At 49.0% G+C, this 25,146-nt stretch overlaps 7 protein-coding genes across 7 annotated transcripts; 3 read left to right on the top strand and 4 right to left on the bottom strand.

Moving 5' to 3' along the window:
* Positions 1-166: 166 nt before the first annotated feature.
* Positions 167-2,527, bottom strand: BDW43DRAFT_298358 (uncharacterized protein; the record flags this gene model as incomplete). Its single annotated transcript, XM_032044542.1, has 4 exons — positions 167-297; positions 1,016-1,073; positions 1,125-1,762; positions 1,876-2,527. The coding sequence occupies 4 exons, from the start codon at positions 2,525-2,527 to the stop codon at positions 167-169; spliced, it is 1,479 nt and encodes a 492-aa protein (XP_031903099.1).
* Positions 2,528-3,161: 634 nt separating this feature from the next.
* Positions 3,162-6,860, bottom strand: BDW43DRAFT_267983 (putative C6 transcription factor). The gene is made up of 6 exons (XM_032041066.1): positions 6,128-6,860; positions 5,555-6,053; positions 4,704-5,466; positions 3,432-4,650; positions 3,344-3,373; positions 3,162-3,282 (listed from the first exon to the last, which is right to left on the bottom strand). Exons 1-4 carry the CDS (start codon positions 6,272-6,274, stop codon positions 3,588-3,590), a joined length of 2,472 nt encoding a protein of 823 aa, XP_031903098.1. The 5' UTR covers positions 6,275-6,860; the 3' UTR covers positions 3,162-3,282; positions 3,344-3,373; positions 3,432-3,587.
* A 1,037-nt stretch (positions 6,861-7,897) lies between these two features.
* Positions 7,898-9,879, top strand: BDW43DRAFT_298356 (Zn(II)2Cys6 transcription factor; the record flags this gene model as incomplete). The annotated part of the gene is made up of 3 exons (XM_032044541.1): positions 7,898-8,295; positions 8,346-8,951; positions 9,006-9,879. 3 exons carry the CDS (start codon positions 7,898-7,900, stop codon positions 9,877-9,879), a joined length of 1,878 nt encoding a protein of 625 aa, XP_031903097.1.
* A 2,812-nt stretch (positions 9,880-12,691) lies between these two features.
* Positions 12,692-16,316, top strand: BDW43DRAFT_251201 (uncharacterized protein). The gene is made up of 11 exons (XM_032039812.1): positions 12,692-12,853; positions 12,919-12,958; positions 13,015-13,040; positions 13,129-13,459; positions 13,511-13,704; positions 13,759-14,047; positions 14,121-14,260; positions 14,313-14,443; positions 14,494-14,848; positions 14,903-15,059; positions 15,111-16,316. Exons 1-11 carry the CDS (start codon positions 12,803-12,805, stop codon positions 16,076-16,078), a joined length of 2,682 nt encoding a protein of 893 aa, XP_031903096.1. The 5' UTR covers positions 12,692-12,802; the 3' UTR covers positions 16,079-16,316.
* On the bottom strand, positions 16,298-18,548 carry BDW43DRAFT_267969 (phosphoribosylaminoimidazole carboxylase ADE2). The gene is made up of 4 exons (XM_032041065.1): positions 18,016-18,548; positions 17,855-17,952; positions 16,844-17,801; positions 16,298-16,779 (listed from the first exon to the last, which is right to left on the bottom strand). The coding sequence occupies exons 1-4, from the start codon at positions 18,479-18,481 to the stop codon at positions 16,583-16,585; spliced, it is 1,719 nt and encodes a 572-aa protein (XP_031903095.1). The 5' UTR covers positions 18,482-18,548; the 3' UTR covers positions 16,298-16,582.
* A 146-nt stretch (positions 18,549-18,694) lies between these two features.
* Positions 18,695-20,561, top strand: BDW43DRAFT_267968 (uncharacterized protein). The gene is made up of 5 exons (XM_032041064.1): positions 18,695-18,797; positions 18,958-19,003; positions 19,057-19,105; positions 19,165-19,804; positions 19,863-20,561. The coding sequence occupies exons 1-5, from the start codon at positions 18,788-18,790 to the stop codon at positions 20,258-20,260; spliced, it is 1,143 nt and encodes a 380-aa protein (XP_031903094.1). The 5' UTR covers positions 18,695-18,787; the 3' UTR covers positions 20,261-20,561.
* Positions 20,539-24,622, bottom strand: ctpA (Cu(2+)-transporting P-type ATPase CCC2). Its single transcript, XM_032041063.1, has one exon. The coding sequence runs from the start codon at positions 24,335-24,337 to the stop codon at positions 20,798-20,800; it is 3,540 nt and encodes a 1,179-aa protein (XP_031903093.1). The 5' UTR covers positions 24,338-24,622; the 3' UTR covers positions 20,539-20,797.
* Between the last annotated feature and the right edge of the window lie 524 nt (positions 24,623-25,146).

Genomic DNA, 25,146 nt, shown 5'->3' with positions numbered 1-25,146 from the left:
TACGCTATTGATTATAGATGTACTGTTCATCGAGTGATTCCCGGCAGATATAAGGGAAATAGACGTGGGATCCGAACAACCGTCTTTGGTGAGAAGCGTGAGTATGCGACTATGTCAAACCGATGGTAGGGAGAATATATGAACTGATGGTTTGCGGGTTGCCAGCTTATTTAGATCCTGCTAGTGAGAGTCGAGACGAGCGCCAGTTGCGCCAAGTGAAGAGTGTCAATGGGGAGGTTTGACGGCAGTGTAATTGAGGTTTGGAGCTTGATTGGTGGATTACCATTATAAGCGACTCTGTTGGACCGAGAACTGAAGTTATACAAGGGCTCAGGTGGTAAACTACATTCGATTCTGTTTCATAGGTATCATTCCTACCCATCTAGTAGTATATCACGGCATCCTCGATGCCTATTGCCTGTACTGCTAATAAACATTCACTGTCCGAAGATTCAACAGACGAAAGAAATACAGTCGGACTCTGTCGCCCACTAGGCGAATATCAAACCATGCCATCTTTAATATGACTGACGGAAAAAATCACAACCTTAGTCCATCGGCAAAAGACGAAAAAGAAACAAGGCGAAATCCAACGGGATCAGATCAAATAGTCAACAAGCAAACGCATTTGAACATGAACATTAAGCTGTGGATCTCTTGCCTTCCAAGAGATGCAAATGACAAACCTGTTCCGAACGATTATTGCTCCCCGAAACGCCACCCAATTGAGAAAGCCGGGTATATCCAGCACCATGATGCAAAAATGTACGGAGAATAATAGGTGAGGACAACTGTCACGGCCGGATCTATCATATCATACCAGTAGATCCAAGACCTGGCCCCCATTTTTGAACCTGAAACCTATGCACGTAGAGATGCGGAATAAAAAGGAAGGGGAAAGCAAATCAAAATCAAAAAAGAGAAAGGGAAAAAGGAAGGAAAAGCAGGGCAAAGCGCAACTTGCTTTTGGTTTGTCAAGTTTTCACCGGTTATCTGGCCCCAATGCCATACATACCGACCCCGTAGCTTCCACCTCTTTCGGGTAGAGGAGTTGCAATCTTCGACACATGATCCTTGGGGCCAATGTTAATTAAGGTAGATCACTCTAGAAACAGATCCCGTACCTTCTTCCGTTTCTTCTTGCTAATCCCTTCGCTATTGGAATAGAATGCGCCATCATCATCGTCATCTGCGTAGCCTTCACCGTAACCAACAAAGCTGTTGTCATCATAATGCCTCTTACGCCCCCGACTGGGCCGGATCCGTTCCGATTCGGCTGTAGTAGGTGTTCCATTCGGTTGGCTAGGCGCTCGAGTGCCGTTGGAAGGTGTCGCGGTCTTTTTGCTAATATCCCCAGTGCTGGCATGTTTCGACTGCTTTTCGTGACCTAGGATATCTTCCCAGTAATCGTTGTTCTGGACTGTGCCCGGCTCCATTTTCATGGCTTTCATCTGGAGATTATGCAGCGCGGAATCGATATCAGCAACCTTGATTTCCTTCCCGAACACTTTCTGGTTTTGCCACTCTTCTTCCGGCCACAACGTCATGTGCCTCAGCCCGCCGGGAGTATTTGGGTCATGTTTCACAGGTTTATTCCTCCCTGCTAGGCCTAGACCCTTCAATTTCCCTTCGTAGGACTTCCTAAGTCTGTTGATCTTCTCCCCCGTTACTGGATCCATCCTTGCAACCGATTTCGCAACCGGACCAAGCCCGTATAAGGAGACAAGATCATAGGACGGGTCCGGACCAGTCGCAATATGGGCTGTATATTTTCATAGCACAGTGTTAACAAATCTCAATCCAAGAAGAAATGAACCAGAGTGCATTATGAAACGGCAACAGCCGCACCAAGGATTGGTATTGGGGAGCTCTTACAACTTTTGCAAAGATGAAAGGCCGACGTAAACTCTTTCTGCAGCGATTCTAGACCTGAGTCATGGTTAGATGGAGCCGCCATGTCCTTATCGATATCCATGGCACCGCCATGATCCAGCATGTCCTGGCCGCCCATGTTCCCAAAATCGCGGACTCCGGTTTGCGCTCTCGGCCCTTCCGACTGCCGCTCATGATCTGTTCGCCTGTGCTCTGCTTGTTGCATGGGTGCATTCATGTCTGCTGTAGATATCGCTCCCATTTCCTGCCCAAACGACTTTTCTGTATGTTCGCTATCATCGACAGGCGTTGCCCCCGTGAAGTGGCCACTCACACTGCTAGCTGGCGTCGGAAACGAATTCGTTGTACCTACTGTTGGCTGTTGTGAGGCTTGGGTAGACATCGGCACGGAAGAAGGCGGGGAGGAGAGGTTTGCAGGTTGTAACGTTGCCTGACCGGGTGATGTTTGCGAGGATGCGAAATTGGAGGCATAGCTCTGAGCGCTTACCGACATCAACGGAGGAGATGTCGGGGTCTGCGGAGTATGTTCGGATGAGATATATGGAGGATGGTCCGCTTTCAGAGACCCAGCGGCTGGAGACGATGGCGAAGGAGGTCCTAGTCGGAATGACGCCGAGGAGGCGCGATCGGACATGGAGTCCCGAGTGAAGGTTCGGTGAGAGAAGATTGATCAAAGCCTGAGCAGCTCTGAGTCTTGCGGCCTCAAGACGAGGACTATATCGCAGACTCTCGACTTCAGGGCAGATCAAAGTGGACCAGGGCTATGAGGGGGTGGGCTGGAAATCACGCCGGTCGAGATTCGCTCAGGCGGGCGAGCAGGACGTTCCACAGCCGTCTAATATCCACACATTCCAATGATCCAGTTCTGAGCGCTACTAGGTTGCTATCGAGTCAGTATTTCGATGAGCAAAATAAAAGAGTGGAAGGCGAAAGTCGGCGATCGTGGAGAGAGCGATGGCCCTTTGGTCCGCACTGGAGGAGAAACGGATGGGCTTTGAGATGTTGGATGACGGCAAGAGGCCGGGAGTGCACGTGATCTAGCCCTTTTTCAACGCTTGTAAGTTACAGAACCCGTCAGTACGCTTTCCACAATTTTCCGATTGTTCATTGGTGGCGCATTGTATGAAATCCACGCTTTGTACTTCACAATGATGCCATTCACTTTTTTCTCTTCACCTTTTTCTGCCCTGTCCCAATCATTGTGCCAAAATTAAGGCTTTCTTTTCTTTCTTTCTTTCTTTCTTTTTTTTTTTTTTGCAGATATAGATGGAGAGATCACACTACCTAGATCTTGGGGGTGATTTCCTTACAAAACTTAGAAACCCCAGCCACTGCCTAGTGCCAGTGATCCACCCACCTAATTCGCCTCATCTACGGATAAGTGAGAGGTAATATCATGACGGATTTTGCCCACGTCGTGGAAATATTAAACTGATTCATGGCCATAAGGGCGACTCCAAAAAAGTAGTCCGGTAGACCTGTATCCCTCCCTATCATAATAGTATATCACCTAGGTGACGAAAACCAACCAAAATTAGCTCCAAACACCGAGTGCACATATCTCATAACCCTTTTTTGAATAATCGCCTATGGGTATATCTAGATTCACGTATTCAAAACAAACATCGCTGCGTTGAAAGAACCACAAGGACTCTCGCGATAGCAAGGGTGAACAATGCACCCCAAACCAAAGATCAAGACTGGTAAAATGTCGCAGACTCCCGCACAAGTTGCGCCGACACATCGGGAATGTTTTCTTCCAACTTCGCCATCAGTTCGATCTGCTCTTGCTGACTAAGCGTTCTCTCGCGCCACGATGGAGTAGGGTACGCTCCATTGAAATATTGAGAATACTGATTCCCAATAGAGTCCATCCAGTCCATGGGATCAACGGCCGCCTCCACATACGCAAGGTGGCTCGCAGTCGTGGAGGCAAGCGTAAAATCGGGATCCCATCCTTGTAAACCAGGAACGATCGAGGGAAACTGATTGTAAGGTGTCGCCGGGTCGAACCGTCCATCCGAACAAGCGACAGTCGGTGGGGTGAATGAAGAGGCGGTATATGGGGTCGGTGTTGCGCTCGAGTTAAGCTGCCGTGGCTGGACTTGATGGTCCCACAGCGGATATGAAGCCACTTTCAGCGGTTCCGATAAAGGCGACGTGGTTGGGAATGGGAACGCCGGATCTGCGGAGTGGCCTCTTGACAATGTGCCAGAAGACAAACTGTCCGGGATGGAGGTGTTGATCCCCCGCACATTCTGCGAATGGAATGACGCTGTGGTGCTTGCAGGGCTGGAGATAGATGGCGGCGTCGCAACATCCTGCGAGGACGCTGGTGTTGTGTGGCTAGACGGAGATTGGACAACGAAGGATTCATCGGTATTGTATGCTTTGAGACACGCCGCCACGAGGCTCTTGTATAGGAGTAGGGCTGATGCAACACCCGGCCACCTCTCTGCAGCAAGGACGATAGCGTCTAATGCTACGTCAAGATGGCGTTTGACTTCATCGATGGGATGCTCCCTTCGAATTTCTGGATATGATAGAGACCAAAGGATAGTATTCAGAGCCATGAACAAGGATTGAGTAAAGATCCAGGTCAAATCGACTGATTTAGTCGCAATTTGCTCTCTTTGCATTGCCACGTTAAACACGGACGCCTCATAGCATTTCTGCGCAGCGCTGACCGAAGGCTCAGGTACCTGAGGAGAGGGCCGATACATGAAGACAATCATCGTATTGCGTCTGCCGTGGAACCTGTGATATTATAAGTAGACGAGCTAAGAAAATCCAGGATACAATATACTTACCACTTTTCACTCAAGCCGCTCCCACCGTCGTTTTTGGGACACGAGGCTACCCAATAATCAAGTTTATTGAGCATTTGCTGGAACCATGGATCTTGATCGTCAACAGGAGCATCCCGCTTATTCAGATAAAGAACCCGTCTGATCTCCAACTGTAGCAGCCGCATCTTAAAGAAATGTATCGCAATACACTTGGGTAAGATAGGTTTTCCTCCTGGAAGGATTCCGTCCGATGTGATGAACTTATCATCTATCTGCTCGAAAAAATTGACCTTGATATGGTCGTGGCTGACAGAATAGCAACTAGGCCGTCCTAGGCTATGAGATAGGCCAAATTCCATCGAAGTGACAATCCAAAAGAGCCTCCTTCGCATGTCTATCTCCAAAGGATTCAACATCTCCCCACTAGTCGACTTCGTAATTGTAGTTTCGTCAGTGAGGCCTAGGTCTTGACATAATTTGACGGCTATTCCGACAACCCAGTACGCAGCGGTTCTTGTCGGCGTTAATAAAGAATACTGGCCTATCAAAACAAGACATTGCAAAGCTTTCAGATCCATTCGTCTCAGAGATGCTTCTAGAAAGGGTAGCGCGGCTAAGTAATAACTGTCGGCCAATCCTGCGTAAGCAGTACTCATCTTTTGCATACTAATGGCAATCACCATTCGTAGCTGAAAATTCTTGCAGGGATCGTTAGATCCATTGAATACATCTTCAACCTCCTGGCGGAAAGTAGGCTCATGTAGTGTTGGGAGCATCGCTTGCGCTAGGGGAGTGTCAGCGCGCAACCACGCAATTGGTATAGGAAAGTTAACGGGGAAGGGAATAAAGAAGTCTAGCGGACAATGTAATACCTTTGACCACGAACACATCAACAAGTCTGTAAGTGACATATTTCGCTGGGAGGTTGGGTTGTGGGTTCGAGCTAATTATAGGGTAAACTTTGGAAGTTGGTTTAGAACTTTCTTGCTCAAACGCTTGCTTAATTTCCTGTGCCGTCAATTCGGGCACAACGTCTTTGATGCTCTTCGAGTCCGTATTCTGTTTGGCCATCTCCATAACCAGGCGAGTAATCGCAATACCACTCGAAGGGCCTAAGAATCTTGCCTCGTCATTTTCTTTGAATCGAATGCGACCAGCTCCGCGAACCATTAATTCTGCATCTGCTGCATGCTGGAATTCCTTTTCGGCTTGTTCCAGTTCCCTCTCCAACATACGAGCTTTCTCACGTAGTGAAACGATGTATGTCCTTGGTATGGCACACTTTCGGGCGGAATCGAAGTACACGCATTTTGCATTGCTGCGTTCACAAGGAGAGCATCTTGGTATACCGGGGTCACACCTAGATTTACGCTGCATTTGACTTAGTATGACCATCCCTACCTTAGATAGAGCAAGAGAGAGAGGGAGAGAACAGGTGAACATACTTGTCTGCACCTAGTACAGGCGGTCAATGTGTGTGCAATTCGACCATCGGGAATATCATCAGATTGACTGGACGCTTTCGATGAGGGACTCCTCCAGGGATTTGAGAACTGTGGCTTTGAATATGACGGGTTTAGCTGTGTCGCCATGGTTGGTAACGGGCCGAACAGTCCCCAACTAGGCCGACCAGAGGTTGCTTGCTATTGAGTAAAGACTATCGAAGCCAACATTCCATGCGATCACATGAGACTGAGTCTGTGCACGCGACAGGACAATTCAGACCAATCTCGAAGCGCAAAAGTTTGTGAAACAAAGGCAAAAGGTCCGGGGAAACAAGTCGTTCGACATATTCAGGATCCGTTCCAACGTGGTCTAGCTGCGAGGGAGCGTGTACGCGACAGTATCGTTGGAAGGGCGTGGTATTCGGAAAGACCAAAGTTTTCTGATTCGCCCCTCTGGCTAGTTTGCGGTTTGATATGCTACTCCATCCAGATTTAAAATCCAAAGTGGCCCATGCTGTTAATAGGAGGCTAGGAGGTAGTGGACTGAGAGGCGAAACCTCGGTCCAGTCCCGCTCTGATCGACAAGCGCGCTAAATGGATTCATGAATGACGGACTACGGAACGCGACAATGACCAGTAAGGAATAAGGACCCAGAAAATAATTTAGGGCGCTGAACACGAGGAATGCTTGCTTAGAGATTTAGCATGATTGCTTGCGGATGCATTCAATGAGAAGAGTGATTATATTATCAAGTCAATCAATATCTTTCATTGTTGTGGTTTCCTTTCTTTTTCCCATTCGGATAGCAGGAACGGCAAAAAGCACACAATTACCGGTAATTCTTTATCTATTGTTGTATTATTACAAGGAGTTCAGCTATCCGGAGTTACAACCCAACCATGATTGAAGAATGCGGCATTTGGGCGTTCGATTTAATGGAATCTGCAATGCAATAGATGTCTGGTTTAAAAATTTTATGGAGTATAGTACTTGCATAGATTCTCTTGAAAAATATGCTTCATAGGGATAGAAGGCATGTTGAAGCTCTGATATCCCTCCGTTACGAGATCGTATGTTGGATATTCCATTGCTTGGTCTGGTGGGGGAAAAGAGAGGAAAAAAGAAAAGGTGGGGTGAAAATAGTACTAAGAAGTTAGAGGGGGAGTTTGCCAATGGTAGTTTAATCGCTTTACCAGTAACGTCTTTACTTTTATCTTCCATTACCTAAGGTCCCGTACCTAACAATACTCTATTTTACTGTATTTAGTTACGTGACTGCTCCTTACGTTACCCTTCAGTTGGCCACAATACCTACCCGCCTTGCCTGATGCTCCCCTCCAATTGATCTCCCCCATTCCTCCTCCATCTACTCCGTACATGCATTATTAACCCTTAGAAGCTTTTTGACTTGACAATTTGAAAATTAGAGCCGACCGACTTCCTATTATTTTTCACTTGTGTCGGTGGCTCATCTCCGCATAAGGTATGCTGTGCCTAGTCTACATTCACTATACCCCTTGTTTCAGACTGTTTGACTGATGTCTTCATATGGCAGATTCGCTTTATGCTGATCCGCTTATGGAAGATAACTTATGAGATACCCTCTGTATATGGATTTTATAGTTGTGACTTTCCCTTAGTTCTTGATTCATGTAGGTAGTCATTTCCACCGTACATTGTAATCGCACCTGCGTTGCCAAAAATGAATACAACCTGCTGGGAGGTTGAGATATAGCTGACTTGACTATCAGGTAATATGCACCATGATGATGTCTAGTGTTTCGTTTCTGGATAAGCCATTGCTTAAGGTCAGCCGGCCAGTGGCAGCATGCTCGAGATGTCGGACAGCCAAGATCAAATGTGACGGTAAGCTTCCTGCTTGTTCCGCCTGTGAGCGAGTCGGGAAGGCGAGTACTTGTTCTGGTGCAAGTGATGAATTTGCAAGAGGGAAAGAAAGGAGCTATGTTGCTTCGCTAGAAGGTTACTGCGAAAGGCTTGAACGGAGAATCGCAGACCTCCGTCGCCATAAAGAGTCATTATCCGTTGATGAAACAGGTTTCATCCGGGAGAGCTCAATAACATCGATGTCATCTGCAGGAACTGTCGGACAGGCTCATCGAAAGGAGGTGTCTGATATTGATGACTTGGTTGGTGACTTTGGCTTTCTGTCGGTGGTTCTTGTTCCTCCACAAATGTCTTTGCTGACGATATAACTAGCTCCGTCAACGCTACCTCTAGAGACTTTCATGGGATTCAATCTGATACCTCATTTGCGAACCTACTCTTATCTCTTTCAGTTGCAGAGCCAATTCCGAAGCTATCACCGCAGCCACTGCCAGCACGCCATGAGATCACACCACTTCTGCAACATTACTTTGATAATTTGTTCACCCAAATGCCGTTTTTTAGCGAGACCAATTTCTGGACCTCTGTGGACACTGTTTACCAAGCCGGGGGACGCTTTGCCAAGCCTAGTGATCATTGGTTTCTGCGTTTGGTGTTAGCAATCGCTTCTGCATCGATGTCGCTTCAAACCGGCGATAGTAGTCATCAGAGGGCGCTCTCTTTAATTTCGGGGGCTTTGCCATCTGCCGAAGATGTCCTCCGTCCAGGATCCATTCTGGGCATCCAGGCCATACTACTGCTTGCTCAGTACTCTCTATTTGACCCTAAACATTTTCGCATGTGGTACCTTATCGGAATGGCCGCCAGGGCTTTGGTGGATTTAGGCTTACATCAGGACCCCCCTGCGGAGGTCCTGCCGGCCGATGAACAGTTGGATATGCGCCGGCGTGTATTCCACTGTGTTTATTGTCTGGACAGGTTTGTTCTTCACTGCCATTAGTAATCTTCAGGTAGTTAACTTTTTCGTGATAGGGGTGTGAGCACTGCTTTAGAGAGGACTTTCTCTTTATCAGATGACTCTGTCAATGTCGCCTTGCCATCCACATCGGGAACTACGATGACAGGAAAAGGTCATATTTTCTTGCACAGTTCCAAGCCTGCGTGGGATATAGTCGAAATTCGGGAGATTCTGTCCTCATCCTATCAGGCGAAGTACTTCTGTACAAATGGCTTATCATCGGAGTCGACGTGGGTATTATGCTCGAGAGCTCGGGAATGGTTCGATAATACGCCCAAGAATGTGCCGAACTATTTCCCCGTTCTCTATAAACTAGAACTGCTATATACAACAATTATGATACTCTCACCTACGCAGGAATATTCTAGGCTATGCGATTACGGGATTGTTCTACTGTTTGATCGCAGCATACAATACACTACTGAGCTTCATCGTATCTTGGAGACGCGCACTTGGCTGCCGCTGGTATCATCTCTTGATATCCAACGGATGTATCAAGTTAGCCGGCGGCTTGTGGATATCCTACGGCGCAATTATAAGCTCGTCCTGAGCCCGTCAGTACCTGCGCTTCCTTCCTTATTCCATGACATTCCTAAACCGCCCATGTTGGAGGTCTGTAATGGTGTCGACTGCCATGGTCGTGCTATTGAATGCCTTGATCACATCGACACCATTCTGCAGTATGGTGCGGGAAAGTGGGAACTCAACAGTCTTCTCGAAGGATTTCAACAGGACGCAGCATCTGTTTGGAAGCAACTAGTGAACACCCCGATTGCCTACCATCCAGGCCCTGGGGCTTATATGGCTGGCCCATGCACAATATTACCAGGCGGGGGAACTGTATACTCTGACATTAACCTTGGGCATTTTAATCATAATGCCCAGTGAAGGTCCAATCAAAACTTACACCATCCCCGTTAGCTACTGAGCACTGAATAAAGGTTACTGGTTTGACGGGGTTGGTTTTGAAATTGCGATTTCCTATATTCCAGTTAGCGTTGAGCCCTTTGCGTATCGTGGAAGCTCCAATGCCGGAACCAGAATTGCAACCCCAGATTAATATAACCATTCTTGTTTCTATTTCGTTCTTCTTGTTGTTTTTACCCCCAGCGACTTGTTACTAAAGGCCACAGAATTGGCAAGCTGTAGCAGGTGAAACTGGACTAGCCCTTGTGTGAAGTTCGGGCTCCTAAACCCCAGCTGACCTGCGTACCGTCGCGGTATGTTTCCACGTCAAGAATATATGGGCCTCATGGTTGTCTCCTCCCGCCTTAGTCCATTTGTCTTTTCCTCGTTTCTCCCAGTCTCTTTTGTGAGTGAGTGAGGGTGTGGGTGGGTGCCCTGAAATCTATTCCCAATCAATCAAATTACCCAGGTAGTGTCTACCGTACAAAGTGCTAATTCTACTGTGAGACCCATAGATCCGATGTGCTCCACACATAAGGCATGGCTATAGTTATGAAGCCTTGGGCAAATTCTTGTTTTGCCTTACCGAGGGTACTATTAGTACACTGTTCTTTTCCTGTAGACACAGTACCCCGAGAGTTTACACGGGTATGCTAATTCGCCAACCCAGGCGAACAGATTCAAGTGATGACACTTATCGTGCATAAGAGATCTAAGACTATGTGGGAGATGAATGTCCTACATGGCTACTAAATTGTAAGGCTGAATGCTTAAATGACGACTCCCCACTTGGACCTGAGATAGATCCCTCCGGGAAAGCCGACTGTGGAGCAAAACCTGGCGGTCTGCCCACATTTCAGTCCCCAACTGCCCAATAAATGGATGAGATGTTTGAAATGTTTTACTCTAAAAGCTTAAGCAAGGCGCGCGCCTTTAAAATAAAATATATATGCTGGTGGGTGGATGATAGGATTCATAGCTGGACCATATTTTTCCCGCAACACTTTCTTCATGTTGGCTAGGTCACTAACCTTGTACTAAATCGAAAAAAAAGGAAAAAAGAAAAATTTTGGATGTTTCGTTGCTAACTCCTGATCGTTTGATTGAACCTAGGGATCATTCCGCTATATTCCTGTGGACCATGTCACAGTCCCTGTTGGTAACTGATATTGTTGTGTTATCGTATTATTTCGTATCCATTCAATAATACGCCGTTAACCAACTGTCCAGAAATGGTGTAATGACAGAAATCAGCTACAATGCAAGATCGAGGTATTCGCCTACCTTGTTGTAGGGGCAACTAGGTCTCCAACCCATGCTACGATTCAATGGGTCAACTTGAAGTTGGGGACTATGAGGCGGGGTGGCATTCCGTTCCAAGAAGCAGAACTGGACCAGACTTTATCGTCGAGTATAAAAATGTGTTGACGACCATGGTTACGACCAAGAGGTAGTTTGCGTAGCTTCTAGGACAGTGTTAGTTCCTTGTTGAAGAGTTTCATATGTTTTGTATATTTAGTACGTCGCTGGCTCTCGATAGTACCCATATACATTCTCTAGTTGGAGAGCTTCGGAGACAAGGATCTAACATTAAGACAGGGATACTTAGGGATATATTGTTTGGAAGGGTTAAGCATTAATTTCCGTCGTGGTTTTCTTAAACTGTCTGTTATATGTACATAGTAGGTATATATACATTCCACGCCATATATCATATCTACCTTTAGACTAGAGCGAACCACGGCGCTAAGGCTGAAAATAGAAAGGGTAAGCTTATCCCGAGTCCCGAGTCCACTAGACAGGCTCCACATAAGGATACTCCAGCTCCAAGCTTAAGTATCAATGCATTGAACTCTGTGGAATCGATTTCTGACTGGTCACCAAACTGTACAGTTGTCCCCAAAATATTTAGAAACCCAAATATTCAGGGAACAAGGGGATTAAATTATTAGGTAACGAAAAGAGTCAAAAATCAAACAAAAATCAAAAACAGATGGTCAAGCTGTTCGCATGGTGACGTCACCGTGATGTGTAAGGTGGAGATTCTATTCAAGGTTCAATAAAGTTGAAAAGGGATAAAGTAAGGAAGTACTCCTTAATATGAATTAATATTCACGGGCAATTTGTTTAATCTGAATCCAATAACCGGAAATTATCCCTCAACATCTCTTTTTTAAACTGGGCGTTGGTGTCAGGTAGGGCGAATTGAAAATTGAATTGAATTTATATAATTGTCTAGGTCTAGGTCTAGGTCCAACCCTGTACAAGCTCTTGGCGTTTGCAAGGATGATTTTAGAAGTCTTTAGCTCGAGATCAGCGCCTGGTACTCCATCGTTTACCACATCACACATGGTTTAAGGTTGATGGATGACCTCATCAGCTCGGATCTCTCTGGCACTTGGGGAGAGGCGGGGGGAAGGCCTCAGGGACCAGGCATCCTCTTTTGTTCTGTTCTGTTCTTGTTCTTGTTCTTGTACCTTAAAAGGCTTAAAAACAACAGATGAAACTAAATCCACACGACACCGTGACGTCAATCGTTACACTCTCCTTCTCTTGTATTTAAAATCCAATCCTTCGCTTTTGCCTTTTCCTTATTCTTTCTTTGCTCCACTGCTGGCTGTAATTTCTTCTGCGTTGCATTCCATCCATCCTCTAATCCGTTTGCGTCCTTCATTCCGGTGATACCCCAGCGACGCGACACACCCTTATTCTCCCCCTTGTAAATCCACCTCGACTCACCTTATTCCCCCTCGATTCATTGATTGATTGTTTCGTTTCGTTGTGACACGTTTCATCTTCCTTCCGTAATCACTTTCCCACACATACACACAATCTCTCTCTCCTCTGACTTTATTAATACATCTCTGGATTCCCGTCGATCGCCGGAGACAGAAAAGCCTTCATCATGTCTTCTCGGCTGGTCAATCGTCCTCTGGATCCGAAGCAGAGGGACAAGGTGGGTGAACGCCGCATTCTTCCTCACGAGAGAAAGCTCATCGTTAACCCAAATCAATTCGCTAGGATATCAATCAAAAGCTACAACTGTATGGCATCTATCAAGGTAAGACCCTCATGTGCCACCAAATTTCGGGCAATTCGCTAACAGGAACCACGCAGCTTTCAAGAATGGCAAGCTTCCATCGGTAAGTTTGGAAACCATCCTTCCCCCCCTATGGGGACTTCCCTTCCTATCGACAGAGATTCGTCGGCTAATGAGCGATCATCCGACAGAACAAGCAATGCGACGTTGCGCTGAACAGTGCTCTCAAGTCCAAGGCTCTCACATCTCCATCTGCGGAATTGTCCGAAGAAGGGCAAAACCTCATTCAAGATCTCCGTGACGTCATTGAGCATGCGAAGCAAATGATCCTCAGCAAGAATGACGGCCAGTTGATCCAGGAGTTTATCTGGGATGCTCAGAGCATCACCGGTGATGACTTCAAGGAGAAGCCAAACGTCCCATTGAGTAGGGAATCGTCTCAGCAGGATGCTAGGGCGGCCTTGGAAGGCTTGAAGACATTAGGAAACCTCCTGATCACCAATGGAGAGTTCCGCAAGCTCTGTAAGTATATCGTGAGGCATGTTAGATGGTGTTGGCACTAACAGGTGGTAGTGAACGATGCCTGGATCATTGTCCGTGATATTGCTGGCGATGCTTCGCAGAAAGCTGCGGGCCAGGTTCGCCCGTCAGAGGAACAACTATCGCAGGTCGACGAGCCGGCCGAGGAGAATACCTGGCACGAGAAGCCCGACTATAAGAAGCACAAGGAGAACTTCACTTCCCGCTTCAGGAAGAACAAAGCTACGGTACGCCTTGATTCACCATTCCCCACCCCTCGCGCCCGTATTAACATTCACAAGGCCGAACAACAAGCGAATGAAGTGGTCGATTCTGCCACCCAGGCCACCACGGCTGGTCAACAGTCAGAGTCTGCCGAGCAAACTGACGGCCATGCTGGTGCTAACGTAGGTGCTCAGAAGACCAAGGAAAAGCTGTCCGAGAACATCCCAGAAGAGAAGAAGAGTCGTGCTCGTGATCTCTCCGGCCGGACAAAGGGCTACCTCTCGAAGAAAATGCCCAAGGAGCGCCGTGAGCAAGCGATCTGGCGTCTGAAGAAGATGGTCATTGAGATCCAAGGCCGTGCTGATTGTAAGTTGGTCTAGTTTCCATCAGGGAGCATGGACTCCTGGTAAAGGAATGGGAAGCTAACAGTCTCGTTTAGACCAAAAGGCTGTCGAGACCTTGCTATCTCTGGCCGAGAAGTATGGTAGTACCACCAGGAATTTTTCTCAACAGGGTGCTGGAGCTGTCCAGGGTACTCGTGGCACTGACAAGATCAGTAAAATGGAGAAGAACCTACGGGTATGTTGCTTCGAAGCACAAGTGCTCTATCGCCTTCTAATTGGGATCATAGGTTTTGATTGAGCGTTTTGCCAACAGCACGTCTATGGATGACCTCTTCGACTCTCTAGAAAATATTTACAGGGATGCGGACAGAGACCCTGAACTCAAGGGATGGTTTAAGAACATGGACACTTTCATTCGGTATGGACATGCCTCTAGAGTATAGGAAAAGGCGGCACTAATAGAAGCAGTAAATCTCTCCAGGAGCAAGGTTACATTACGCAAGACGACTGGGACCGCCACTATGACCAATTAGCCGACCACGGTCGATACTTGTTGCGTGAACGTTACCGGAACCACACAGACCGTATCCTGGACGAGATCAAGTTCATTGGCGATCAATTCGCCCAGGACCCCCAGAACAAGGCCTTCGGAGAATCCGTTGAGAGGCTGTTCACTGATCTCGGTCGGGACCCAAGTGGGAATGTTTCTTTCAAGCCACATCTTCTTACGGACCTTCGGGATGTCATTCTGCCTGGTATCTTTGAAAATGTCCGCTACGTCCCTATTCCTCGTATTGAGGTGTCAGACCCCATGGCTGATGTGGTGAGTTTAAGCCTACTCTGAGTGAATCCCAGAATAGCTCGTAACATATCTTAGGTCGTGGAAAATCTTGTCATCGAGAGTGATAACTTGATGCCGAATGTTGTTGAGTTTGGCAGTGACAACTACCTCCGTTGGGGGCGCAAGAAGATTAGCAGCAAGAGAGACAACAAGATCATGTTTTCTGTTTCTGGAATTCAGGCTGACTTGAGAGGTAAGTTAGATTTAATCGAATCAGGCGCATCTGTGTACTAACTCTACTTAGATGTCAGTTACTACATTAATAAGAAGCAGGGGTTCCCCGCCATCGAGGACAAAGGAATTATGGACATCTTCTTGGGTGGCGAAGGCTTTGGTTTCAAGATTGCAGCCTCCAATGCCCAAAAGGAAGACCGTCAAAACTTCGTTAAGCTGGAAAAAGTATCAGTGAAAATTGATGCATTCAGCATCAAACTGAAGAAGTCCAAGCATAAGACTCTGTTCACGATCTTCAAACCATTGCTTTTCCGCACTGTCCGTCCAGTCCTGCAAAAGGTCCTCGAGCAACAGATCCGCGATGCGTTCTCCAAGGGCGACGCCTTTGCCTACGAGATCCATAGCGAGGTCCAGCGCGCAAAGGAAGCCGCCGTCGATGATCCCGCAAACGCGCCCAACATTTACACCCGGTATCTGGACGCCATGCGCGCCAAGATGGAACAGAATAAGCAGCAGGCCCAGGCAGTCGCCCAGCGCGATACTAAGGTCCAGACAGCAACGACGCTCCATGACTCCCTTTTCCCAGAAATCCAGCTTCCGGGTGGCATCTCTACCAAGGCCACCGAATACAAGGAGCTCGCGCAGAAGGGAGAGCGCTGGGAGTCACCCATATTCACTATCGGCACTGCCCCAGAGTCTACCAATATCCCCTCTCCGGCTGATATCACCCGCAAGCCCCACACAACCACTTCAGGCCGCTTGGCGGATAGCAATGTGGCCGATGGTAGCGCAACAGCCACCGGCGCCCACGCTACCAACGGTTCCACCACTGTCGGAGCGACGAATGGTACCGCCGCCGTTGGAGGAACGAATGGAGTGACAAACGGTGCCAGTAAGACGAACGGCTACGGCGCTCCCGGATTCTCAGACCAGGTCGACAAAGCCTTCACTAGCGATGGGGGCCTCAAGACTACCCACGAAGATCCCAGCACCACCATTCCAGGCACCGAACGTGCATTTAACCCCCAGACTGCATAAAAGATCGGACTCAATCATATCAGTTCTCTTCTTCAGATGTATCCTACACGATTTTTTTGTTTTGATATCCCAGTTTCTGTTGTTGTTGGCTCCTGTTCCTGTTCCCGTTACCGTTACCCCCCTGTGTTGGACTGTATTTGGTACTGTTCACTTAATTGTCGTTATAGTCTGCGTGATGTTATTACTCCTTACACATGTTAATGCTCTATGATCGTAACTCATCAGAAGGTATTTAGTTAATCCAATGTCTAATCCACTCTTAATATCAGTATACTCCCTACAATATAACCTGCAGGTACGCGAGGTTAACCAGCATATGTTGGTAAGTTCAAAATCAAAGCACACACACATACACACAAAGACTATACCAAAAGTCATCAGATAGTAACCCCTATCAGGGAATAAAGAAATAAACCCACTAAAGACATAACATAACCACTCAAATTTCATCAGCACGTTGCACATCTATATAACCTCTATTAAACCGATTTTGCCCAATCCTTTTCACATTTGCTCAAAGTACTTTTCCCACCCAAGTTCGCGCAACTTAGTACCCTTGAAATCGAGGTTCTCAGTCTTAGCCTTCTCAGCGTAGGCCTCCACCTTACGCTGGACGGCGGGGTCAAAGGCACCCAGGATCCGAGCGGCCAGGAGAGCGGCGTTGACGCTGTTGTTGATTCCGACGGTTGCGACGGGGACACCTAGCGATGTATGTTAGTATTACTAGTACTGTTTTGTAAGGGGTTGGAGTAGGTTGGACGTTACCTCTAGGCATCTGGACGATACTGTATAGACTGTCTACGCCGTCTAAGGAGCTACCCTTGACCGGCACGCCGATAACGGGGAGGGCGGTATGCGCGGCAGCCATGCCGGGGAGATGGGCGGCACCGCCGGCAGCGGCGATGATGACCTTGATACCGCGGGCGGCGGCGCTGGCGGAGTACTCGGCCATGAACTCCGGGGTGCGGTGGGCGGAGGTGATTTCGACTGCAGGCTCGATGCCGAAGGAGTCTTTAAGGAGCTTGAGTCCCGGGACTAGGGTTTTGAGGTCGCTGTCTGAGCCCATGACGACCGCTACGGTGGGGGCAGGCTTGGAGGGGCCCGACGTCTGGGCCTTGGTCTTGACGTCACTGCGCTGGGCGCGGATCTTGTCGACTACGTCGATCAGGGGTTGGATGTGCGTCTCGGCTTCGTGCATAGTTGGCGCAGTCACGGTGATGTGGCCCATCTTGCGGCCGGGTTTGGCGGCGCCCTTGCTGTAGAGGTGGATGCTGGCGTTGGGGATTGAGAGAGCGTGCTCGGCTGCTTTTAGGTGGGTGTCTGGGGCGGCACCGCCGATGATGTTCAGCATGATGGAGGGTTGGCGGAGCTCGAGGCTTTGGGGGGGGATGGGGAGGTCGAGGATGGCGCGGAGATGGGTATCAAATTGGGACAGGGGGCATCCTTCGATGGTGTAGTGGCCGGAGTTGTGGATACGGCTGGCGATTTCGCACAGGATGAGGCTGTCATCTTCGAGGAGGAACATCTCGACGCCGAAGACACCCTTTCCATCGAAAGCTGCGACGGCCTTGCGGGCTAACTCCTGGGCTTTCTGGTTGATAGCGTCGGATACATTGCGGGCCGGAGCGTATACGAGCTTGCATACTGAGTCTTCTTGGACGGTCTCAACGGTGGGGTATGACAGGACATTATCCTTGGTTTTTACGACCATGACGGCCAATTCCTATCTCTATATTAGCACGTCTCTCTAGTGGGTGTGGCCGAGTGGAAACCAACCATCTTGAAATAGGCCCACTTCTCCGCATACAATGGTCGGTCCTTGAGCGCTTCGAGGGCCTCGGGGATGTCCTCTTTGGAATTGACACGATAGTTTCCTAAGCACAGCCATACATATTAGCTATGTAAGCAGTGATGCCGATCATCAAATCAATACTCACCGCGTCCGTCGTACGCCATAGTCTTCGACTTCAACATCAAGGGGTATCCAAGTTGTTCTCCAACCTTGGCCAATGCTTCAGGCGTGTTCTCGGGCAGCTCCTGATGATCCGCCATCGGGATACCGTATTTCCGCAGATGCTCCTTCTGGTTATACTTATTCTGGATCGTCCGAATTGCTTGCCAACTCGGCTCGATCTTAACCTGCGAGGCGATCTCCTCCAGGGCATGGGTATCCACATGTTCGATCTCCGCTGTGATAACGTCGCAAGTTTTAGCTAACTCGCGGACAGCCTCACGCTCCTTGAAAGAACCGGTAACATGGCCATCATGGTTGCTGATCTGCTTGGCCGGGGAGTTCTCCGCATCCAGCACGTTGACTTGGATGTTCAGTCGGTTGGCGGACTCGACTAGCATACGGCCCAATTGGCCTCCGCCAAGAACTCCCACCTTCTGAGAGTTCCACATCTTGAAGAGAGTTCAGAAATGGTTCGGTGAGAGTACAGAATGCAAGTATGAGACGCGGAGAGACCAAAATCCACACAATCTGGAGAAAGGGAGCAACGAGCCCCTCTTCTCCGCCTCTAAAAAATTGGCCCGATAACCGTCACGTGAACTTATTGATAAGCGGCTGCACGGACCAATTAGGCACGGTCGCTACCCGCCTCCCGCCTGCGCGTCTAAGAAAGCTCCGGCATTATCGTTTTCTTCCGTCGCATCGTATCACGATATCAGATTCACTTATCTCGCTTCGGGTTTTACGTGTTCGGGAGGATGTCCTTAGGTACGTTGTATCTCTTTAGAGAGCTGTAAACTCATTTCCTGGACGTGGGTCTCTGATTGAAGTGCACATCCCTTACAGTCCACTGCATTCACCGCCACATGCCTCAAGAAGCATCTATCTTGTTGGAGTTATAATAAGCTAACTGTTATCGTCATGCTAGACGAAGAAACCCTGGAGACAGTCGCCAATGGCGGCTTAATGGACGTGTATGTTAAACACCACGATCAGCACCCAGCTGAGTGCTGATATCCCGTTTCAGTGAGAAATGGCCGGGCATGGTCGAGCCGTTGATCGAACGATTGGAATATGTGCGCGCCTACCTCCAAATCTGTCTCAACTTATCACTACTAACTAAATCCCTACATAGATCGTCTACAATGTCTTCCCCATGCCCCAAGTGCCTCCCGAACCAACCCCTATCACCCAACAACAGTCACCTTCTAACCTCACTACCTCCTTCCTGCAAGAGCCCAATTCAATACCATCAAGCAGCAACAAAGAGAATGCCAACCCAGCAGGCGCCCAGGCATCCGCACAGTCCACAGAACCCTCAATACCACCCCCATCATCCAGCGAGCCCATCCCCAACTCCCAGCCACAGTCATCTGCAATCCCAACTCTGCCCACCCCCGTTCAGCTCCTGCTAGACTCCTCCAGATCATCACTGAGATCTCTTTTCAACACCAAGCCACCGCACACTATCCAAAGGCTCGCAGAGCTTATCATCCGCCCTAACAGACACTACAAGACACTCCCCGCTTACCTACGAGCAGTCGACCGCGTCGTGTCGGTCACTAGCACTGCGGATGTCTTCCCGCTTCAGATGCACGCCGGAACCGATAAGACGAATGGTATCTTAAATGGTGTGGAGAGCGGACCGATGTTCTCGGACCATGCGCTGGGCAGCGATGAGTCGCTGGGTGGTGCCCTTCTCACCCCCATTCCTTGGTTGAGCAGTGTCACTTCCCCAGAGGCGGAGGGTGAGACTGGAGCTTTGCTTTCGGGAGGTAATTTCTTTCTTCACTTTCGCAAATCATGGACGGAGTCTCTATCTAACATTGGCAGACCACGGCACGATGTCCGAAACACCAGCACAGCAGCAGTCTCTTCAAGAAACAACGACCGCCGAGGACGCTGCCCTCCCGACGTCATCGGCAGTAGAAAACGGAGCGATGGAAGATACTAGCCCCCAACAGACCGACACCTCGGAAGAGGTCCCCCACGCTCGTGGTCCCCGGACATTAGGGATAGAGGACATGGGCTTACAAGATGGCAAGGGCGTCGAGATGACGCTCGAGAGCGAGGGGGGCATCAACGATCCCACCGAGCAAAACGGCCAGCCTCAAAACGACGGTGGCCAAGATCCAAGCAAAGAAAATGCAGACGGAGACGGGGATATCACCTTAGACGACGCCAAGAATGCAAGTGACGAGGCGAAGGGCGAAGAGCAATCCCAATCCTAAATCTAGTTGGGACTGGAATAGCATTAGTACGAGCCAGATGAAGAGATTCTGCATAAGCAAGCGATTCGTTGTTCGTTGACTGCGCTAGCGTTGTTTCATGATTGACGATCTGAAATATGATTCGAGCGTGATGCAAGTCTTTTGTCTCCTTTAGCCATGTTTACGATATGATGTGCGCGATATGCGCTGGTATATTAAGATTGACGATATTGTGTAGTTGGTAGATAGATATTTTGAGAACTGCCTAAAGCATGATCCGTAATTATTGGTATAGGTTCCCTACATACCTACTAGGAGCAAGAACGACCTATTCCGGCGATAACGAACAGCATCCAATGCATGGAAGTGAATATCATTTCCCGAAACGCTATAAAAAGAACCAAGAGGTATCGTATCAATAAAGCAAACTGAATCGACGAGACAATTCTCAAACAGGTCGTCAGATAGCCTGAGCAAAAAAAAGCATGCTTCTAATCATGCAAAACGTAGTGTATAAACTCCTCATCGGGAACGCAACAAATAACAAATATATTACGCTTAAACAACGGGTTCAACGGTCTGCAGCGGTACGTAACCTTCATCTGAGTCCAAACGACCTGGCGGTTTACCCGTAACAAAGGACCAAGCTCTTGTTCTTTTGATCCATCGCAATGGTCCACCGCGGCCACTAGATCCACTAACGGAGAGAGCAGCCTCCCACCAGCTCTTGCGAGAACCGCGGAAGCTAAGGTTGCCCATTTCGACCTGCTTCTCGAGCTTCTCGGCATCCATCCACCGTGGTCGGCGCCAGAACTTGAGTAGGAGACTGCTCACCACAACGGAGACGCTTGACAACGCCATTGCGGCACCTGCTGCCATGGGCGGTAGCATGAATCCGCCAAAGGGTAGGAATAGGCCCATGGCGAAAGGCAGACCAATGACGTTGTATAGGCAGGCCCACACGAGATTCAGTCTGATGCGGTTGAAGACTGCCCGAGAAAGTGACAGACTTGCGGGTACAGATAGTAGGTCGTCGGGACGCATCAGGACAATGTCAGCTGCCTCCATGGCGACGTCTGTACCAGAGGCAAGCGCGATACCGATGGAAGCTGTGGCCAAGGCTGGAGAATCGTTGATTCCATCTCCAACCATAGCAACTCGTTCGCCCGATGCCTCCAGCGATGAGATTATAGATTGCTTGTCAGAGGGAGAGGCAGATGCGTGAACGGCTTCGGGCAGGATTCCGACGGCGTTTGCGATGGATAGAGCGGTAGCGCGCGTATCACCCGTGATGAGCGAGGTCGAGATACCCATGCGGTGCAAAGCCGCAACTGCTGCAACTGCGGTTACCTTGACGGTATCTCGAAGTAGGAGTGTGCCTGTGTACTGGTTGTCGATTGCCACATGAATCCGCGTAATACCAGCAAGCACCTTTGACGTCCCCATATCCGAGTCTGCAGCTTCGGCAGATTCGGGTATCGAGACATTTCTGGATCTCAAAAACGTGGCATTTCCAATGAAGACCCGGTAGCGTACACGCTCGCCGCTGGAGGCAGGTTCAACCAACGCAGAGATGCCTTTTCCAACGCAAGCATCAAAATCACCCAAGCTACCGGGCAGTCCGCCTTCACCAGGATGACCTGACTCTGCCTTAGCTGCTGAGAAGATTGCCTTGCCAATAGGATGTTCGCTATTCATTTCCGCGAGACCAACAATCAGCCACCAGAGCTGTCGGCGCCAATCATTTGAAGTCCAATGACTTTCAATCTGAGCCTCTGCCACGCTCATTTTGCCGGTGGTCAGGGTTCCAGTCTTGTCAAAAATCACATGGGTGATCTTTGTGGCGGCTTCGAGGATAGCACCACCCTTCACGAGAATACCTTGCTGGGCACCCACTCCGGTACCGACCATGACTGCCGTCGGAGTGCTAAGACCCAGGGCGCAGGGGCAGGCAAAGACAATGACCGAAATACAGAGCTTCAGGCAAACCATTACCTTTCCGCCCTGATCATCCGCTAGGAAAATCTTAGGAGGGTTTGGTAACAAGTGGCTCATGGTCATCCACCCAAAGAACGTAACCAATCCAAGACTGATAATGCCCGGGACAAAGTATCCAGCAACAGTATCGGCCATACGCTGTATAGGAGCGCGGCTTGTTTGCGCATCCTGGACAAGCTTGACGATCTGACTCAATTGCGTATCTTTGCCAGCCCGTGTGACCTTAAAGTCGATAGAACTCGTGCCGTTCACTGTTCCAGCGATCACAACACTACCCTTGCCCTTGTGAATTGGCAGAGCCTCACCAGTGATCATGCTTTCATCAACATAGCTTTCACCTCGGATAACAATACCGTCCGCCGACACTTTATCGCCAGGACGAAGAACGACAACGTCACCAACCTCAATTAGTTCTGTTGGGATAATCTGGTGTCCTGGTCCGGGCCGTTCATTATCTGATGTGGATCTCTGCTCGCCCTTGTCGGTCTTAGAAGCTTCCCACTCTTCCGCCATCTTCTCCGCCGCGATTGGGTCATCATAAATGGTGGTCATCGACGGGGCTAACGACATGAGCCGGGAGAGCGCGGCTGATGTTTGCCCCTTGGCTCTGTTCTCCAGCCACCGACCAAGTGTGATGAACGTGATGAGCATAGTACTCGTATCAAAGACGGTGCTGGGCCGTTTATGAGGCGAAATAACCAAGGCCACTACCATGGTGAATACGCTGTAGAAGAAAGCGGCGGATGTACCCATCATGACGAGGACATCCATAGTCGGTGAGCGATGTTTCAGGGACTTGAAGCTGGAGATATAAAACCGCTTTCCCACGCCAAATTGTATTGGGATAGTAAGGAAAAGACAAGCAATATCTCCAAGGTAAAGACCAGGACATAACTGTGTTTTGCCGAAGTCAAGTGCAGGAAGGTACATGGGAAGTAACATATTAATGACAAACACGGGGATGGCGAATGATACAGAGAGTAGGAAGGAGCGCTTCCATTCTTGGATCTCCTTTGTTTTAGACAGAGACTCCAGCTGGGCGTTGGTATCATCGGTATCCGCGAGTAAGGCGTTGTATCCGGCAGATTCAATAGCTACCACGATCGAGCGAACCCCGATCGCTGAACTGTCGTAGGAAACTGTTATACGCGAGGTAGCCATATCCACAGACGCTGACGAAATACCCGGCCTCTGAAGAAGAAGTTCTTCTAGCGCGCCCGCCGAGGTTGCGTCTCGCAAGCCGTGGAGGCTCAAAATGATCCGACCTTCAGTCTTCGAGATAGGTGCTTGGGGTTCCGAGGATAAAATGGTTGCTTCAAAACCAGCATCGTCAATCATATCGGCGATCCTCTTAGACGGCAGAGTCACAGGATCATGCGTGATAATAGCACGCTCAGCAAGCAAGCTTATGCTAAATTGGACCACGCCGTCCACACCAGTAAAAACGTTTTCTATACTGGACGTGCATGCGCCGCATGTCATACCATCTATAGAAACAGTAGTGACCATCAGCCACGATGTAGTTTCAGGGGGCTCCTGTGAAGCGCTGCTCTGAGGCGTCATAGTGCCCAGCACTTTAGCGCCAAAGCCGCGGTCTTCGATTATTTGCACAAGTTCATCGGGCGTAATAGTAGACGCATCGTGTTCTACAACGGCGCGCTCCGAGAGCAACGAGATATTGACCGACTTCACGCCGGACGTCTCTTTCAAACCTCCCTCGACCGCTGAGGTGCAGGCGCCACACGTCATACCTTCAATCGCTAAGGTGGTCGACACTATGGACCCCTTTTCTTTGGCCATATTTACTTCGCTCGGCTGTTCCGCTGGACTATCAGTAGATATTACCGTCGCATCAAAGCCGCAACCCTCGATTATTTCCGCGACTTTATTGGGCGGTAGCACTTTTGGATCGTGATGCACAACGGCCCTGCCCATCATCAAGCTCACCGACACTTCGCCAACCCCATCCAGGCCTTTGAAAGCACTCTCTACGGCGGACGTGCACGCACCGCATGTCATTCCCTCCACATTAACCGTTGTGGTTGCCATGTGCGCTGGTGATCGGCCGGCGCAGGAGCCATCGCCGGCGGCGGCTAACATCTTGCCTTGTCGGGGAGAAGCAACCAGGCGAAGAAAGACAGGTTTGAACCTGTCAGCGCATAAGAGCGGCTAGCCGGCCTTTTCAGTGGAATTAGATCGAATACTTTTTAGTGCCGAAGGGCAGAAAGACGTCAGCAAATGGTTCGACTAAAGGGAAATCGGAACCGGAGGATAGCGGAAGTCCGGGCGGATGAATCGTTCACTTTAGTTTAATCTAATCTTCGCCGAACTTGGACAAGAGAGAGGGAGGGGTCAGCTTTTAGCCAAAGGTGAGGGGGTTTGGCCTGGGATTTTCAATGATTTACATCTGCAAGCCAAAGAAAGAGGAAATTGCTTTATTATAAATCGATGCCAAGTAATCGCGATTATAGGGAGTGGGGAAAGAAGTATATCATAAGTACTCAGTACTGCCCGGTAACTTTACCAGCAACAGATTAGATCCGAATTAGATATAGAATAGATTGCTTGACCTGCTTCCATTTTCTTTTTTTTCCCCTTTAAATCTCTCAGAAATTCTTGGACAAACAAAATAAGCGACCAGACTCCATTCTTTTCTTTCCTTTTTCCTTGTGCTCCCTTGCATACCAGCGCGAGGAGGGGCTGGGGAATTCTCGATTGGAGCATTTGTTTTCAGCTGACCTTCAATTCCTCAGCTTTTCTACCGTTAATTGACTAATACCGTACTGTAAACCCGGGAGACCACGTAGCGATCCTCGGGGGTACGCATCCATGGATCCTCCGGACATCGACCACAAGAAACTATTTGAAAGAAGATCACGGAAAATCAACCCAAGTAGATCCTGGAAAAT

The sequence above is a fragment of the Aspergillus alliaceus genome (assembly GCF_009176365.1).
Source record: "Aspergillus alliaceus strain CBS 536.65 unplaced genomic scaffold BDW43scaffold_9, whole genome shotgun sequence".
NCBI classification, from domain to species: domain Eukaryota; kingdom Fungi; phylum Ascomycota; class Eurotiomycetes; order Eurotiales; family Aspergillaceae; genus Aspergillus; species Aspergillus alliaceus.
Note: the sequence above shows the minus strand (reverse complement) of the source record. Positions and strands in the feature narration are given on the sequence as shown.